Raw genomic sequence first — 16,959 nt, forward strand, 5'->3', positions numbered from 1 at the left:
GAGCGCTTGCTTGGTCCCTTTGGGTGCTGCAGAGCAAAGAGGCATTGAGCTGACAACCAGCAGAGAGAAAACAGCTCCAGAACTACACAGAAACTCACATCTCTGCTCACTGGCTGAGTTTTTGCCCTAAGGCAAGGTGACAGTGGCATGTCCTCACAGCAGGAGCAGCTAAACATGATCAATACAGGCAATAGGAATATCTGCATGACGGATCAAGGAGAGCCTGTGTTTGTACTCCTGGTGGTACATGGCAGTAGGGATCTCTCCAGCTGCCAGCAGGTGACCTGAGTAACGCTGCCAGAGGTCTCCAGGGACAGATGGGAGCACTGCATACCCATCCAAAAGGTGAAGGGAAAGCAGAGGCTCCCCATGCTTTGCTGAAAAGAACACAGGCTCCTTCTGATCAGTGTTTGAAGTGGAAGTGTTCCCAGGATCCAGCAGCCTGGGTTTTGACCTTTCTGCATGGCTTTTTACCAAATTTGTTTGTGATTTCGCTGAGCCACCTCTCTGCTGGCTTGCACTGCAGCATCTCCATCTGTGCCTAGGAGGGCTCTGATGCCAGACTTCATGAGGGCATTGGTCACAGGCTGTAATTTAGACATTAATACTCTCTCAGCAATAAAACCATTACTTGGATCTCCCCCAGGGAATTGTCTGGTCCTTTTGTATGAGCACTCCTTTGTTCTCATCTCACTTTTAACGGTTGTCTTGGTAAAGCATTGTTTTGGTGAATCATATGTATCAAAATGTGCTTTCCTCTTTCCTGTTCTCCCACTTGTCTGTGCTTTTTTGCTTCTTGTTAGTCTTACTAAAATGTCTCCACTTCTGTTTCCCTTTAAATGTCTGAATAATTAGCAGCAGTGGGCACAGAAAGATTTCTGTGATGTGAGCTGTATTGGTAAGTGTTTGACAGGGCTTAATGACAAGGGGAGGGGGGACGGTGGGGACAGACTTTATTCAGCAGCAGCTCTCCAGCACTTCCTCAGTTTCCTGTTGGTAGGGAGAGCTTTCAGTCAGCTTTTCCAGCGTTCCTCTCATTTTTAAATGCATGTTTCCCAAATCTACTCCACAGGTGCCAACGAAAAAGCTGAAGAAATATGAGAGAGAGTACCAAACAATGCGAGAGAGCCAGCTGCAGCAGGAAGATCCTATGGACAGATACAAGGTAGGGAGATGCTCTATGGGAATTTGGTGAATCCCACCAGGAGTGAGCTGTCTCCAGCAGTTGAGGTGTGTGTAGCATGCTCACCTCCCTGGGATGTGCCAGGGATGCAGACCTTAGGGAAGTGAAGGTGAACTCATCCCATTTCTTGAATAAGCATTTTGAAACTTTGGGACTTAGTCTTTTTTTTTCCCAAGAATATTTCAATCACAATTTGTAACTCTTAAGACATCTGCAAGTAGCCACATATAATATTTTTCTTCTTTCAGTTTATATGTTTGTAGGTAACTCTCCTGCTGTTGCACTTTTACGGGAGATCTCCATGAGCCGCAGAAACAAAGGGTGATTCAGCTACAGACACAGAAAGGAGAAAACACACATTGTTCTAGTGCAAGCTGTGTGCAGTGGCATCCACAGAGACTTTGGAAGATGAACTCTTCCTTGGCTGATACGATCCTTATTATTGATTCCTGTTTATACCAAGCTTCAGTAATTTTTTGTTAAGATAAAACCAATTGTGGTGGGACCCAGAGCTCTTCTGGGGTCCTGAGGTACTACTGCAATAGAGTTAATAGTGATGGATATTCCTCTTTAAATGAGCACAGAAATAAGGTTCAGTTGTTAATATGATAGCTTGATAGTTCACTGAAAAAGAACAGTTCTACAATTTCAGGTCAGCTTTGCTTATCTTTACAATGTATTTGCTTTCATTGTCACAGCTACGTTCTGTTGCCATAGATTTTGTGTGCTGGAGGCTCTGCCTCTGGGCACAGCCTTAACTGAGAGTTTGGGATCTGGTTATTCCTCACTCTCTTTGGAACAATTCAGTTTGCTCTAGGTGAAGCTGCCAGGGGTGAAGCACTTTAGTGCCTGCTGCCCAGGATAGCTGGGAACTGACATTTCTTACACATCCTTGTACTGTTTGCCTGCTGTTCTTCATTGTGCCTTAACATGTTAGTGCCACTGTGGTTGTTGTGGCGTCTTCCACGGCTGGGGAGGGGTGGGTAATCAAATCACACAGAGTGCAACAGGCCTGACATGGCCTGTGAACATAAGAAAAGTGCACCACGTTCAGAAAATGGAAATCTGTGGTGAGAGAGTGTGCCTTAATTCATAAATGTGACAAAGAAGCCTTACAGGTACAAAGTCAAACTGACTCTTTTTTTTTTTTTTAAGCATTTGTCTGTGAGAAAATTATATTTTAAGTGTAGTTTTTTTGCTGTCAAAGGGTGGAGATTTTATTGTTTATGAGACTTAGGAGTGGTGTAGCTGCTGAGAACCAATAGCAAGTATGACCTATTTGGAAAAAACCACAACTGGCTGCTGATTAACTCTTAAGTATTTTCCTAGTGGTTCACTTATAGTACTGTGGAATTAAAATAATGCTTAGGAAACAAAGAAGGGTTCTTTAAAGCTCGGTGGAAGCATATTAACTAGTTAATCCTGGTCAATGCACTGTGAAGAACATTATCCCAAGCTGCAAATGAGGATATAGGAAGTGACTCTTGGGCCAGTGTTGATGTGAGTCACTGTCACAGTCAGGATCACAGCCCAGGGTTTTGGCTTGTGCTTCTGAAACTCACTGTGGATTTTTTTATTAAGCTGTGTTGGGTCTGATCCTCTTAAGGATGCTGTGATTAGACAGTTCCTGTAATAGGTTAGTTGCATATTAACTTCAAAGTCTGGACATGTTTTTCAGTTGATGGGTGTCATGGAAAAATGCTTGTAAATGTTCTTTGTTCCTTGTCTCGCCTGTTAGATTTTACTGATATATGAAGTTAAGGTTTTGTAGGAACTGACATTTCAGGAGTGTTTCCAAAGGGCAGCAAGAAAATGTCATTGTGTGGATCCTCCCAGGCAGCACGTGGAGAGCCAGCCCTGCTTTTTGCTTGTCCTTTAGGAGAGCACTCTGCAGCCTGCATGGTCAGAGGTGCTTTTCAGTAGGGCACCACCTCTGCAGGGCTTCCAGCAGCCAGGCTTGGCTTGGGAAAGGAAAAAGGCAGCCTTGCCTGCAAGCACAGCTCTGCTGTCAGCTCCTGCGCTCTGGGCTGTGCCCTGCAACCTTGTCATTTTTACAGTTTCCCTTCCCAAAACAAAGTGAGGGTTTTGCTGCCTAGGAAGGGGATGTTTCTTGGATGGGATCCCTCCCTGGAGTAGAGATCCCTGCAGAATGTTCCTCATATGGGTCAAGAAGGGAAAAGAGCTTTAAATCAATTGCTAGGTTGTTGTTACCAGCAGGAATTTGTCAGGCCCAGGGGCTGTAGAGAGCTGCAGAGATGAAGGATGTCTGAGTGTCACCTCCCTGTGACACAGCCCTCAGAGGAAGTCCCTGATGGCCTCTTGAGAGGGAGGGAGATGGGCTGGGTTTGCAGGGCCTGGCCCAGGAACCTGCTGTGTTTGCCTGACAGGTTCAGTTCATCTGCTCCCATGAGCTGTGTTAAACACAGCAGTTCCTGCCCAGCACATGTTTTACATGTTGGGATTTGATTTACCAGAAGAACAGTATTAAAGAGTGCCATTATTTTTGGTGTTTGTTTTGTTCTGTATTTACAGGTATTATTTAGGAAAAATGCAAGTTTTTTCTGGACATGTTTTCACTTTATTTTCCATTGTTTATAAAGATTATCATATTTTTGTCAGATTTTCAAAAGGTGCAAAAGTGAAATATGTTCTAAATTGTTGTTCGTCACCAAATTTTGTAACTTGTAGTTAAATTACAAATTCCCTATAGGAGCTAGGAAGAAAAGTGAGTCATATGTGTAGAAAAAATAGTAATAGATTTCAGGTTGATGTTTTTCTAAATATTATGGAGTTTTTTTTCTGTGTTTGAGAATGCCTCATGTAACAAGCTTTGAGTTGACTTGATGAGAAAATTCCAGAAGTGAGCGTGGGAACTGGTTTAAAATAAAGAGGATGTAGTTGTACAAAGGGCTGGAGTTTTGCAAGCAGATGCTGCTGTTCTGTTCCACCTTTTCCTCTGTCCACCTCCTTGTGCAATGGAGAAGTTGTGTGAATAAATGTGTAATTTGGACATAACAGCCTTCTCTGTTACAGCCTTCTCTGTGTTTTGAAGGGGAAGCAAAAATGAATACACTGATCATTTTTATTCAGTCAGGGCAACTGAATGGTAACCATGAGGAAAATCATGGTGACTTTTGCTGTGGGACATTGTCTGTTGTTTATTTAAAACTTGTGCTGGGGCACTTTGGGGAATGCTTCTCCAGAGTCACCAAACAGAAAACACAACTCAATGTTGCTTGCCTTGAGAGGCTTCCCTGGATCACTTGCTGTAAAAGCTTTTTGGGTTTCTGGATGGAGGCTCACAGGATTTTCCTTTGGAGCTCCTCCAACATCAAGAGCCCTTTCCATTGGGTTTATGAAGACTTGCTTCAGTTTGCTCACATCCAGAAAGTGAATTTTAATAATGTTTTCATTCCATCATTGAGGAGCTCTTCAGCTCAGAGGTGTGGGGTTTGGATGTCTTGATTTAACCCAGGCAGCTGCTTGCTCACTCCACCACAAGGATGGGGGAGAGAATCCCCAGAGTAATAGTGACAAAGCTTGTGGGTTTGTGGGTTGAGATGAAGGCAGTTCAGTGGATAAAGCTGAGCAAGGAACTCAGCCACCCCTTCCCAAGGGCAGGTGGTTGTTCAGCCATGTCCTGGAGAGCAGGCCTCCACAACACATACCAGTGCCTTGAGAAGCCAAATGCCATCACTCCAAGGTTCCCCCTTCTTTCTCCTTCTCCCTGCTTTACACACTCAGCGTGGTGCCATGTGGGCTGTACCCTTGGGGTAGGTTGGGATCAGCTGTGCCTCCTCCCAGCTCGGTGTGTACCCCCAGCCCCTCACTGGTGAGGAGCTACAAGAAGCAGAAAAGGCCTTGGCTCTGTGCAAGCCCTGCTCAGCAATAACCAAACCATCTCTGTCCTATCAACACCTCTTCCAGCACAAACCCAAAATGTACTAACCACCATGAAGGAAACTAACCCTCCCCAAGCCAAGGGCAGCACAGGGTGTTGCTGAACAGAAACAGAATTGCTTAAGGAGGTTGGTGACTCATTACACCCCACTCGTACAGCACGGAGAGGATGCATCATGGCCACTAATCTCCTCAGGAACTGCTCCTTGGTGCAGCCTGGAAGGGAGCAGAGGGTGGAGTTCAGCCTTTCAGTCATCCTGAACTGAGGCTTGCCTACTGCTTTCGAGTTTGTCATCTTCTTTCCACCCAGTGTGTGATGGAAGCGGGAGTATCTGTCTCTAAAACTCTTAACAAAAAACCCAATGAAGAATAAGCAACTTTTTTTTTTGTATTAGAAATTTCTTTATATCCTGTTTTCACTGTCTTTACACCAATGGTTGAAAGCAGTATTTGGTCTGTGGCTTTACAGGAGGTAAGTTGATTTGTGTTTGTGTGTATCAGCTTTGTTTGTCCTCTTTGGAAATGCAGTATCCTCCTTTTAAAAGCTAACCTGAGTTCACCAGCCACCTTCAGTAACCAGGAGGAGGAATTTGGGAAAGAGGGATCTGTTATTTTACTGGCTGTAGAAGCTGAGCAGTTTCTGAGACTGAGGAGAAGGAAATGGCTGTCATAGCAAACGCAGTGTTGTGGAGAGGAGGCAGGAAGCTGTCTGTTTACACCAGGGACAACTAGCAGGTCTGACTATTGACACCATTACAAATGCTGCCTCTGATGTGAGTCCTGCTGTGACAGACCGGCTCCATCTGCTGAACTTTGTCATTGTGAGCATATTTCATTAAACTCTAAATATTTCACAGCCTATGGAGATAGTATGCTACTATGGAGATAGTACGTGAAGAGCGCTGTTTGCTCTTACTGTCTTTACTGTGTCCTGTTAGTTTTTATTTAGACTTAGGCAGACTTAAGAGTTTCCTCCTGAGAAGGGAGGCAGTTTTACACTGCTGGACCTGGGGGGAGGAGCTGAGAAAGACAAACTAGCTAATCAGGCATACTGCCCTGGGTGGAGGAAGAGTAAAGGTGGTCCTGTGAGAGCCTTGCAGCTGGAGTTTGGTGAATGAGCTAAAAACATCTTGTAGCTATTGACTGGATGCCCAAGGTAAGAGATCTTTAACTCACTTCCAACCTGCCATGTGAGTCCTGGTTTAAGAGGAGGATAGTGCATTTCCAAGCACAGAGCTTGCTTACCCACTTGTCTGCGAATGCAAAGCAGGAACTCTCAGCTCACACTGCGTGCCTTGCTTGGCAGACACCGAAGCTTTTGGCAAAGACAGAGCAAAAATGGTAAAGCCAACTCGGTTATTTTGACAAAGTCATAAGAATTTGCTGCTTTCTTCCTCTAAGCAGCATCCCTGGGAAAAGGTATTGGTGCTGCAGAACCTGGTCTGACTCAGGTCTCAAGTTTTAGGTGAACTCAGGTTCTGACAAGCAGCAGAGCTGTGTCTATAAAAACAGCATTTCTAAGATGTCTGAATGAAATACAGGAGTAAAGATGTGTTAGAGATTGTTATTAGTATTATCATTATTGACTGCAATTTGGTTTTACACTTTAAAGCTTATATTACATTTACAGAATAATTTTACTTTATTTTTTTAAATTCCTTGTATCAAACAGATTAAACTGCATTTAAAATAAGAACGATCCCCAGAGTTGTGTGTGTTTTAGTAGTGGTTATTTTAACTGTGTTAAGACAAAGGCATTTTATTTAGCTTCTGTACAAAACAAGTTATTCAAAGTACAATCTTTTGGAAGGGAAACCATCTTACTTCCCTGTGCAGGGCAGTGCCTATTCTAGTTACACAATAGGGTCACATTAACAAGAGAAATTTTGTAGAGGTTCCACTTCCTGCCACAGAGGAAGTTCCCACACAGAAGAGACCTTTTTTTGCATCCTCTTAGAGTGCCTGGTTTTGTTTAAGGCAAACATGCAAAATCTGCTTGCAACAGAAATAAAAATTGCAATTTCATAGCTGGTGAGTAAGAAGAAGTGAAAACAGGTGAATAACTTGTTTGAATAACACATTTTGTAGGAATTCATTCACTGAACAACTCTTGAAAAATATTACAAGTGCTTATTTATATATTATTATATAGCATTGATACATATTTACTGATATATTTGGACTTTACTGATATATTTGGACTTCCACTGTTTTGTTTTGGAGAACATAAGTTACCTTTCAGGTGAGAATAAGTCCTTTTTGAAATCTCAGCATATAGGTTATTGTTTTTCCACCTATGAGTTTCCATATGAACGTGGTGCTTTTCCTTGAATTTCCATAGTGCAGAGATTCCCTTTGCAGCCTGTTTTGGTGTAAAAGATATAAAGTGATGGAAAGCCAGCAGAGTTTTTTTGTCTTAAAATCCATTTGGAGGAAGGCACCTCTGTCTGTCCCACCTGGCTGTGTTCTTCTGAAAACGAGGAGTTGTATTTGATGTTGAACCCCTAGAAGTCCACTGACCCACAGGCATCTTTTGAATATGGTTCTGTTTCTCAGCTCTAGAGCAGCCATCACAGATTTCTAAAAAACATGAATGATTGTTCATTCTCCTGTTCCTTCACCTGCTGTGGTTAATGCTCCAGATAGTCATTTCTGCCTGTGTGGAGTGGGTAGGGAGGGCAGTGAAGCAAGAGCCTGCAGCCTCCAGGTTGTGCATTTTGTGTTCCTGTCACTGCCCCCAGCAGGTGCTGTGCTCAGGGCTGAGCTCCCCTCTCCACCTGGCACTGTAAGGGACACTCTGGTGTCACTGGCAGGAGGTACAGAGCAGTGCACAAATGGTGACACAGGATGCTGGAGCTGTAGGGAGTTCCCTGCTGAATGCTGTTCTTTGCTGACCCCACAGGAGATGGGAAGTTGGCACTGCCTGACCTACAAAGTGGACTATTTTTATGGATCCCTGCAGACAGGATTTTGTAAAGTGGAGCAGGACAGCTTTCTGCTTTGCTTGGAAGCATTATTATGAGTAACTGTTAATTGGTCCCTGTTCACTGCTGCTGGGTGGGATTTATCTGCCCGATTTCTTTAGGTGATGAGCAAGCAGAAACCAAGTGCTTTTGTGGAGAGGTCAGTGTTTATTTTTGACAGGGAAACACTACAATCAGTGTGTCCCTTTCACATCACCAACCAGTGGGATGTAAATGGAATAGCTGCATTTGCACTGCTGGCTTAATTCACTGTTGTTTCCCAGAGCAGCAGTCTCGTCTTAATGTGCACTCCTGCCTTTTCAGTGTTTGGCACACACCATGCAATTGCTGATTGCTCTTCCTGAGGATTAATTTCCTTTCCTGGTTGTTCCTCTCTTTGCACAGAGGGAGAACCGCAGGCTCCAAGAAGCAAGCATGAGGCTGGAGCAGGAGAACGATGACCTTGCCCATGAGCTTGTGACCAGCAAAATTGCCTTAAGGAATGACCTGGACCAGGTAATGGGAACAGAGCTGGCTCCCAGCTCAGGAGGAGCCCTGCTTTGTGCTCAAGTGAAAGCATGAACACATTCAAGGTGTAATTATTTTTGCCTTTATTTTCCTGACAGCCTCACTCCAAGCTACACTCAGCTGTATTTCCATGTGCCACTGTAGGCATTCAGTGGGGTCTGGCCAAGACTGATTGCATCTCCTCTGTTGGGGATTGTTTAGAAAATGTAGGCCATTACCTTTAGGCAGATAGCAAAGAACAAACATTTCCTTGAAAAAGGTGTCACATAGTTCTTGGGAGAGTAGCTTCAAGCATTGCAGAACGTCTGTGTGGATCTGCTTTTCACAGCACTTCTAGTACAGCCAACAAAGTTCAGAGATAATGAAGTGGCACAGCACCAAAAATTCAACGGGCTCCTGGGTGTTCACTGATAACTGCTGGTGTTCCCTGTGGAGACTGGAATGTGGAGGGCAGCAGCATTCAGAGCCCTTTGCCCCAGACACAGTGGTTTTCAGAGAACCACACATTCAACCCCTCTTTCTACACTGCAGGTGCTTGGAGAAACTGGAATGAGCACAAGAAAGGAGGAAAAATTTGTAGTTCCTTCAAAGCATATCTTAAACAGGTCTTTCATCAAAAATATCCTTGTAATCCCTAAATACTTTTGTTCTAAGATGTTAATCTCATCAATTTTCCATTCTTGCACTGTTTGTTTTCCTTTCTCCTCCCATACAGCCTTATACACACTAAAGCAATGAAGAAATCCTTAATCCATCCCTTCAGTCATAGAGATGGTGGAGCTGGTTCTGCTGCCCTCAGACACCACCCATATCCTCTTTAATCATTATTACTGTGGCAGAAAGATAAGCTGATACCACCACAGTGGTAGAAAACCAAATTTCAGCTCAGAGACAAATTCTATATGGTTACTTGTTTCCAATGCCCGTTTCCCTCCTGTAATTTCAGCAGAGTCAGTGTTAATTGGCCGCAACCATTTCCTGTCTGGACCTCATTCCTGAACAGGAAGGGTGGTGGCTGCTATGTGTGTTTCCAGCTGGGGAGGCCTACAGAATAAATCCAAACATTGAGAAATGTTTGGATATATTGGAATTTCTCTCCTGATGATCAGTGAGGACAGTGCTCAAAAAAGCAAAGGATTCCCAGTGTGTGTCACCACAAGCTTGGTCCTTCCAGAGCAAATTATATTCTCAGTTATCAGGTTTCTTCACATAATACTTATTTGCACCAATAAACCATTTTCCTGGTGGTCCTGATAGTCTCTTACACTTGCCTTTGCCTGATCACTTTGTAGGGTACAATGCAGACACCTAAGTATTTTACAGTTATGTTTTCCCTGCTCACAGATTCAAAAATGGGATGAGTTTTTTGAAGTAACACAGGAGGTAAATCGTGCTGCCCTCACTTAGATTAATATTGCTCCCAACAAAAATATTCTACACATCACTGTTTGTGCTAGGATATATCATCTGTGTTTATGTGCCATCTGGGCATAGGTAAACAATTGGCCAAAGGGTCCTTTTGCACAGGTGTTGAAACACAGTGAAATAATTCAGTAAATGGGGATTTCGTATCAAGAAGTTGTGTGAGCCATGAGAGGACGGGAAAAGGCAATGGTAAAACCTGAACCTGGTGTATTTCTGAGCTGTGCATCCCAGTGTGTTTGTACTGGCACAGAGAACATCTGATTTACACGAGTGTCTCTGACTCTAGGCTGAAGACAAAGCAGATGTTTTGAACAAGGAACTTCTCCTGACCAAGCAGAAGCTCGTGGAGACTGAGGAAGAGAAAAGGAAGCAGGAAGAGGAAACTGCTCAGGTAAGGCATTCACCAGCTTTTACCATTTAGTTCGTAAATGCAAGAAAAATGATATGCAGATAAGTGTGGATGTGTTGCAATTGTGAAAATGATTTTGTCTTCAAAATGCAGTTTCAAGTAAAAGTTTGTAATGCCAGGGTATTTTTTTTTCTGAAGTACATTTTTCAGTGTTTTTTTTTTTAACTTAATCTCTGAATGTTTAGTTTTTCATAGCTTGTCCTCTTCCAAGTATTGTAATTATTGTTGTCACTGGTGGTGAGCTATCTCAGCTAAGGAGATGTGGTCAGACCTCTTAAACATCTAAATGAAGGAGCTGGAGGAGTTGTTGCCTTGTAAGAGCCCATTCTGGATTCAGCTGCTGGATCACTTAAATAATGTTCCTGCCTCTGAAGCCAGACCCAACAGCAGAAGAACAGGGGTGGGAGAATTCTGCTGATTAAACCTGGTTTCTACTCAGCTGCAAATTCTCAGTCTTTGTTCTGTAATCCTGTATATCTAACATGAAGGTTTCAAAAGTGATACCCTGATTTTTATTTTTGCTATTTGGCAACAGTGACTGCAACAATTAATGTTAATTCATTGTGTCTCTCTAAAATGGAGCTCTCTGTTTGCCATAAGTAAGGCAGTGAAGGCTTTTTTCCTACTGCAAGGGCTCTCCAAGTGGAGTGGTTCTGAAGGAGGGATGAGTTAGCTGTGTTTTCACTCAGTGCCACAGACCCAAACAGATTTTTTTTTTCCTCCTGTTATGGAGATGACAGTGTTGAGAGATTCTTCTTGTTCCATCTCCAAACAAACAAACAATCTGGCCAAACCTGCTGTGACAGTGTGCAGAAAAACAACAGCTAAATCAGTAAAGCCCACTTAATAGTAATGCTTTTCTTTGTGTTCTGTGGGCCATGATGTACCACCATTTAACACAGAGATTGGGAATTAAGTTACAGGAGAATTCTCTAACCAGAGATAAAGGGTCACAGTACAGACTTCTTGGTTATCACAGATAGAATCAGTATTTGTAAACTGAGTAAATCAGACACTTGTCTGAGAACTGGAATTTCATAAGCAGCAGCTGTAGAGCTGTTGTAAACACGGCGAGGCACAAAGAAAACAATCTGATGACACATTTTGAGAAGTTCTGTCAGTGTACTGTGTAACTTCTCTCCTTCAATTCCTAGCTGAAGGAAGTCTTCAGGAAGCAGCTGGAGAAGGCAGAATCTGAGATCAAGAAAACCACAGCCATTATTGCAGAGTATAAACAGGTACCATTCCAGAGACCCTCTCTCATATTTCTTCTTTCAACCTGCTACAAGAGCTGAATTTTCAGCATTGCAGATCTCATCCTTCAAACAAGCTCTACCTCTCAGGCTTTCAGAGAGCAATGTTGTAATTTGTCATAAATCTTTTTGTGGCTTTCCTAATAGTCACCTAATTAGGCAGTCAGGAATACCCTGTCTTTCAGCTAATTTTAGTACTGTAGGGTGAATGCTTCTGTACTTTGTGACATAATGCAGTACAAACATCATAAACCAACTCATCCATAAAATGTCTCTGTCTCTGTATTCTGGTTCTGGATTGAATACTGCTGGGTTTTTAATCAATCACAGCAGCAGTGGAGTTGTTAAAGGGGGAATGCATATACTGAGTGAGGCAGAATTTAAGAAACGTTGGTTTTAGCAAAAACCATTGTTAAAAAGGACACAGATTCTGCTTTAGCACAGTAAACTTGAGCTAAGCAATTGCTTTCTCTGCTCCAGATTTGTTCCCAGCTGAGTACCAGGCTGGAGAAGCAACAAGCAGCCAGTAAGGATGAACTGGAAGTTGTGAAGGTGAGAACAATGTCTCTGCACAGGGGGGGTTTCTAACACAGGTGTTGCTGAATGCCAGGGGTACAGAACTGAAATGTGAGCTGAACTTAAAGCACATCAATAGCCCCACATGCATTTTTCAGCAGATGTAAACAAGGAAAGGGTTTATTTCCTTTCACGGTTCTTTTTCTTGCATCAGGCAGTGTGGAACTCTCAAACTGGAAATATATTTAGTACTTTTCTTTTTGCTGTTAAAATATATATTTCTGGTAAAAAAAATTAGAGAAAACAGTATTTACTTGGATGTTTTGATTAACTGGGAAAAAAAAAGACAAAGCAAGTTGTTTATCAAGTGTGCACAGCAGAGGGATTGGAATTGGCCAGATTGGACAAGGTTTATACATTTGAGTTTCTGTAATTTAAGTAGAATTGGTTTAAGTAATTAAACCAAAGGGCACAGTTAGGGCCATCCTCAGAATATCCACAGGGGCTCCTCTCCCTTTTCTAAACCTCTTACCAGGAACACCTACATAAGAGTTAAACATCTCTTGATAGGTGGTAGTAATAATAATAATAATAATAATAATAATAATAATAATTCTGAGTAGGCAGAGTTGTTTACCCTCTGCTGTAGCTTCTACATATTTCTTTAGTACTCAATCTGAACTGGATTTGTTGTTTTTTATTGACTTTATAATGTTATTGATATAACATAAAATAATTCTAGGATTGATGTTCCTATATTCTGCTGAAATGGCTCAATATCCTGTTCTAGTCTGTGCAAGCCAGGCCAGCTGTTTCATCTACTCAGACATAATTTACTCTTCTGAGTTGTGCTGACATAAATATTACAAAGCTTTGGTAGCAAGAAGATCCTAATATAGGAGCAAAGTCTGTGTGCTTGGAGCATGCTAAGTAGATTTTAGGAATTTTTACACTGGTTAACATACCCTGGAAATTGTTCATGAACTACTCAAATTCTTTTCATGCCAATTATAAAAACTGCAGTACTAGATGGTTTGAGATTGAGGTAGTCTGACAAATAAAATGGCTCTTCCAGGAAGTACAGCAACTCCTGTAACATGGATTAAGAATGAGCTTTGTGGGTATTTCAGGGCAAAGTGATGGCCTGCAAACACTGCAGTGAGATTTTCAGCAAGGAGGGGGCACTGAAGGTGCCTGCTGTAAGCACGGACAACAAAGGCATCGAGACAGACGATGAGAAGGATGCACTGAAGAAGCAGCTGAGAGAGATGGAGCTGGAGCTTGCACAGACCAAACTGCAGCTCGTGGAAGCCAAGTGCAAAATTCAGGTACGTGGAATCCAAATACAGCAGGGTGGTCACCTTAACCTCATGCTCAGCCCAAGATTATTTTGAATCATACGAAAAATTGTTCCAAGTGCAGCAGGGTGGTCACCTTAACCTCATGCTCAGTCCAAAATTGTTCTGAATCACACAAAAAATTGTTCCAAAAGGGAGCACATACCTGCATGCCTGTATATCTGAACTTTGAGGGAAAAAAACTGTCTTAAAAAGAAGAGGATGATTTTGTTTGTGTCTGAGTATCTTGTGCTGTTTCAGCAGTTTGAATGTCTTCTCTCCCTGGTGCCTGGGAGATTGCAAGGGAAGTGCCGGACTGCAGGGCCTGAGTGTGAAGACGCTTCATTGTTAATTAATGAGGTTTTGATCAATTCTGACTATTCTGCTTTCTTAGGAGCTGGAGCACCAGAGAGGAGCCCTCATGAATGAAATCCAAGCTGCCAAAAACTCTTGGTTTAGCAAAACGCTGAACTCTATCAAAACGGCCACAGGCACACAGGCAGCGCCGCCGCCGCAGCCGCCGGTGCCTCCCAGAGAGGGCAGCACATAGTCCAGCCACGGCCGGCCCCAGAGCACAAAGAACAACTGAAACCTGGGAAGATTCTTCCACTGGTCTCTCCTCCTGGGCAAAGGACAATGAGGCAGGAGTGCAGGCTTGAAGTGAAATTCTTCAGTGTTTTTCATTCATTTTCTGATGTGACCCTTTTTCAAAGGGGGAAAAAAAAAGTCCTGGTTTATGTTGAATTCCTGCTTCCCATACTGCCTTGCTGAAAGCCACGTTCTGATACCTTCATACTTTTACACTTTATTTTATATGACTAGATGTTAAATAAATATTTCAAAACTAGGTCTTTAATACACATCTAATTTGAAATTATTACTGTCTTGCATAGAAGGTTTTTCTTCTTCTGGAGGAAGAGAGAGAATGGAAAATGTACAGTACTGCAGCATAATCTCTCCCTAGAAAGCACAGTGTAAGACATTGAGGATAACTTAGGCCCTGGGACCATCTCAGAAGTTTATCCCAGCAACTGCATCCTGCAGAGAAGCACTTTTTGTAAAGCTTAGGCCATAGCAAAGGTAGGCTTGTGCTCTCCTGGCACAATTGCTATGAGCTTCCCTTACAACTTCTTCATTTGGATTGGTTTTTCTTCAGAAATACAGCTAGTGCAGTTTTTGTAACACTGTTGTTTGACAGCTGTTTACAGCCCAACTGGAGTTTAACATAAAGTTCCCTAGTTCCCTTTTTTAAATTCATGTTTATATTAAGAATTCCAAGGAATCATTCCTTCCACTGGGATAAAGGGAGAACTGTTTTGACACTTACTTGATGTTTTTGCTGAGAAGCAGAGTGGAGACCTTGCATGGTTTTGACCTTTTGTAAATCCTGTGCAATAAAGGGTAGGTTTTGTGAATAAAAGTAATGAAAACCCTGCCCTGGGTCTATATTTAGATTCCAAATTTGACACAGAAATGAGGTATCAAATAAAACACCCAAGAGGCTTGTGCTGCACTGATGAATAAAATACCGTAGAAACAAGATCTGTTTGCTAGAAGTGTTTGGTTAGGAAACACTTTGTTGGTATTACTTATTTTTATAAAAACAAGCATTTTCAAGTGGAATACAAGCACTAGACTTTCCTGTGGGGGTAGACTTCTCTGGTGATTCCAAAACCTGTCTGGTTGTTTTATATCTCTTAAGGTAAAAAAGTTCAAAAGCATTTGTTTTGACTAAACATAAAGTGTTCATAGAAATACTTATTTCATGGAAAATTAAACTATTGCTTGAACTGATGGAATATTTTTTTAATTATATGTGTCATGTCTGAAGATGGTCTTGCAGGTAAATGTCATTGCTGGACTAAATGTTGTGTATTAATTGTTTCATTTACAAGATTTTTCCAGGGACACTAGTTCTGTTTTGATTTTTTTTTTTAAATTCTGAGGAATGCCATACATTGTTGGTTTTGTACAATAAAATTTAATAATACCCATCTTGTGCTTTGTTGTCAAGCATAATTGTGAATTATTTTCAACAGGGTAGTACAAATTTAATGTTACCAGTGCCAAAGGAAAAATTCCAAAAGGCAGTCAGCTGATAGAAGTAGAGATCAAAATATAATCACCATCCTGACACAATTCTCTCTTTTAAGAATAAGGGGTTAAAAACTTTAATATTTTAAAATGTACCTTCAAGAACAGCGATTATCTGGAATTATTAATACAGTGAGGAACAAAAGGGGGGAAAACAGAAGGTATTTCTTTTGCAAATGTTATCAAAGGTCTTTTTCCCTTGTCACTGTCTTGCTCATAATATTTGCATAAATGTTTCCATTCTCTCGACTGACTAAACCCAGTGTTAGTCATTGACTCACCAGTTCTGCTTCACATTCAGAATGTGAATCTGAATTCATAATAAATCTGAAGTGACATTTAAGGAGACCTGGTGAACATCTGATTGTTGCATTTGAGAGTACTGTGCCCATGAGGGAAACTGGTTATTTGACAAGTGTCTGAATTTCTCGTTTCATTTATCTTAAATCATACTTACAAGTGGATTTAAAACCATGATTGGAAAATTTCAGTAAGAATGAGTAAAGAAATGTGTTAGGCTGTGATTCCCTGAGCAAATGAGTTAAGAGCTCACTCCTGCTCACCCATTGTACAGTCCTGTCCCTTGTCCTTGTTGTAGTGTGTACTGGAGATAATTAAAAACAACAACAAAAGAAGATGTGGGTGGATTTATCCCCCTGCAGTTCATCTTTGGTCAGGTGAATGAGTTAAATCTCCTCAAAGGGTCCAATGAGCCGATCGTGGGAGTGGGACTCTCCAAATTCATCAAAAAGGAACTGGTAAATAAGGTCACCATGTTTCACAGAACAAGCTTTGACACAAGATTCATTTTCTCAGTGTAGCTGCTTTCTGACTTTGGGAGTTGAGTTTTTGCTACCTGCTAGCTGTGATGATTTCAAACCCTTGTAAGGATGGAAGCTGGCTTACCTCACCCAAAGGAAGTTTCAGAAAGCAATGACCCTAAAGGCACTAAACAATTTCCACCTTCCAGCTGTAGATCCAAGGTAGCATTTGTAGCAATGGCATTTGGAAGAGTAATATTTAGGTGGAAGCTGCATCTTCTCAGCATTACTGAAAGAGTAAGCAAATAGCTCTATGGCATTACCTTGATGAATATTCAGAATGAAGGAAAGGAGCAGGACTCCATGATTAAACCAGGCAAGCTAAAATTCTATCTGCTGACTATAGATGCTATTGGGAAATTTAGTTTCCTGTGAGAAAAGAGATCTCTGTGTGACAGAACTACCTACACACATATCCTTGGTGGATTTGTCAGGGATAGCTGGCTTATTGCTCAGCTTTTCAGCAGGAAACATCATCAAGGTCTCACTGAAACTGTTGTTTCCATGTGGCACTGGAACAGTTAACATAG

At 41.9% G+C, this 16,959-nt stretch overlaps 1 protein-coding gene across 7 annotated transcripts in view; it reads left to right on the forward strand.

The window, feature by feature from the left end:
• Positions 1 to 15,000, forward strand: part of RABGAP1L (RAB GTPase activating protein 1 like) — a 226,037-nt gene extending 211,037 nt beyond the window's left edge. For 5 of the 7 annotated variants that reach the window (XM_030953933.1, XM_030953934.1, XM_030953936.1 and 2 more), the window contains 7 exons: positions 1,073 to 1,165; positions 8,452 to 8,562; positions 10,286 to 10,390; positions 11,563 to 11,646; positions 12,142 to 12,213; positions 13,308 to 13,505; positions 13,909 to 15,000. In XM_030953933.1, coding sequence (XP_030809793.1) covers positions 1,073 to 1,165; positions 8,452 to 8,562; positions 10,286 to 10,390; positions 11,563 to 11,646; positions 12,142 to 12,213; positions 13,308 to 13,505; positions 13,909 to 14,064 — 819 coding nt within the window. In that variant the 3' untranslated portion in view covers positions 14,065 to 15,000. Of the gene's footprint in view, positions 1 to 1,072; positions 1,166 to 1,431; positions 2,143 to 5,990; positions 6,240 to 8,451; positions 8,563 to 10,285; positions 10,391 to 11,562; positions 11,647 to 12,141; positions 12,214 to 13,307; positions 13,506 to 13,908 lie in introns of those variants that run through there. The other 2 variants (XM_030953939.1, XM_030953935.1) reach the window with 2 other exon arrangements.
• The last annotated feature ends 1,959 nt before the right edge of the window (positions 15,001 to 16,959 follow it).

Source organism: Camarhynchus parvulus, chromosome 8 (assembly GCF_901933205.1).
Source record: "Camarhynchus parvulus chromosome 8, STF_HiC, whole genome shotgun sequence".
Taxonomy (NCBI): Eukaryota; Metazoa; Chordata; class Aves; order Passeriformes; family Thraupidae; genus Camarhynchus; species Camarhynchus parvulus.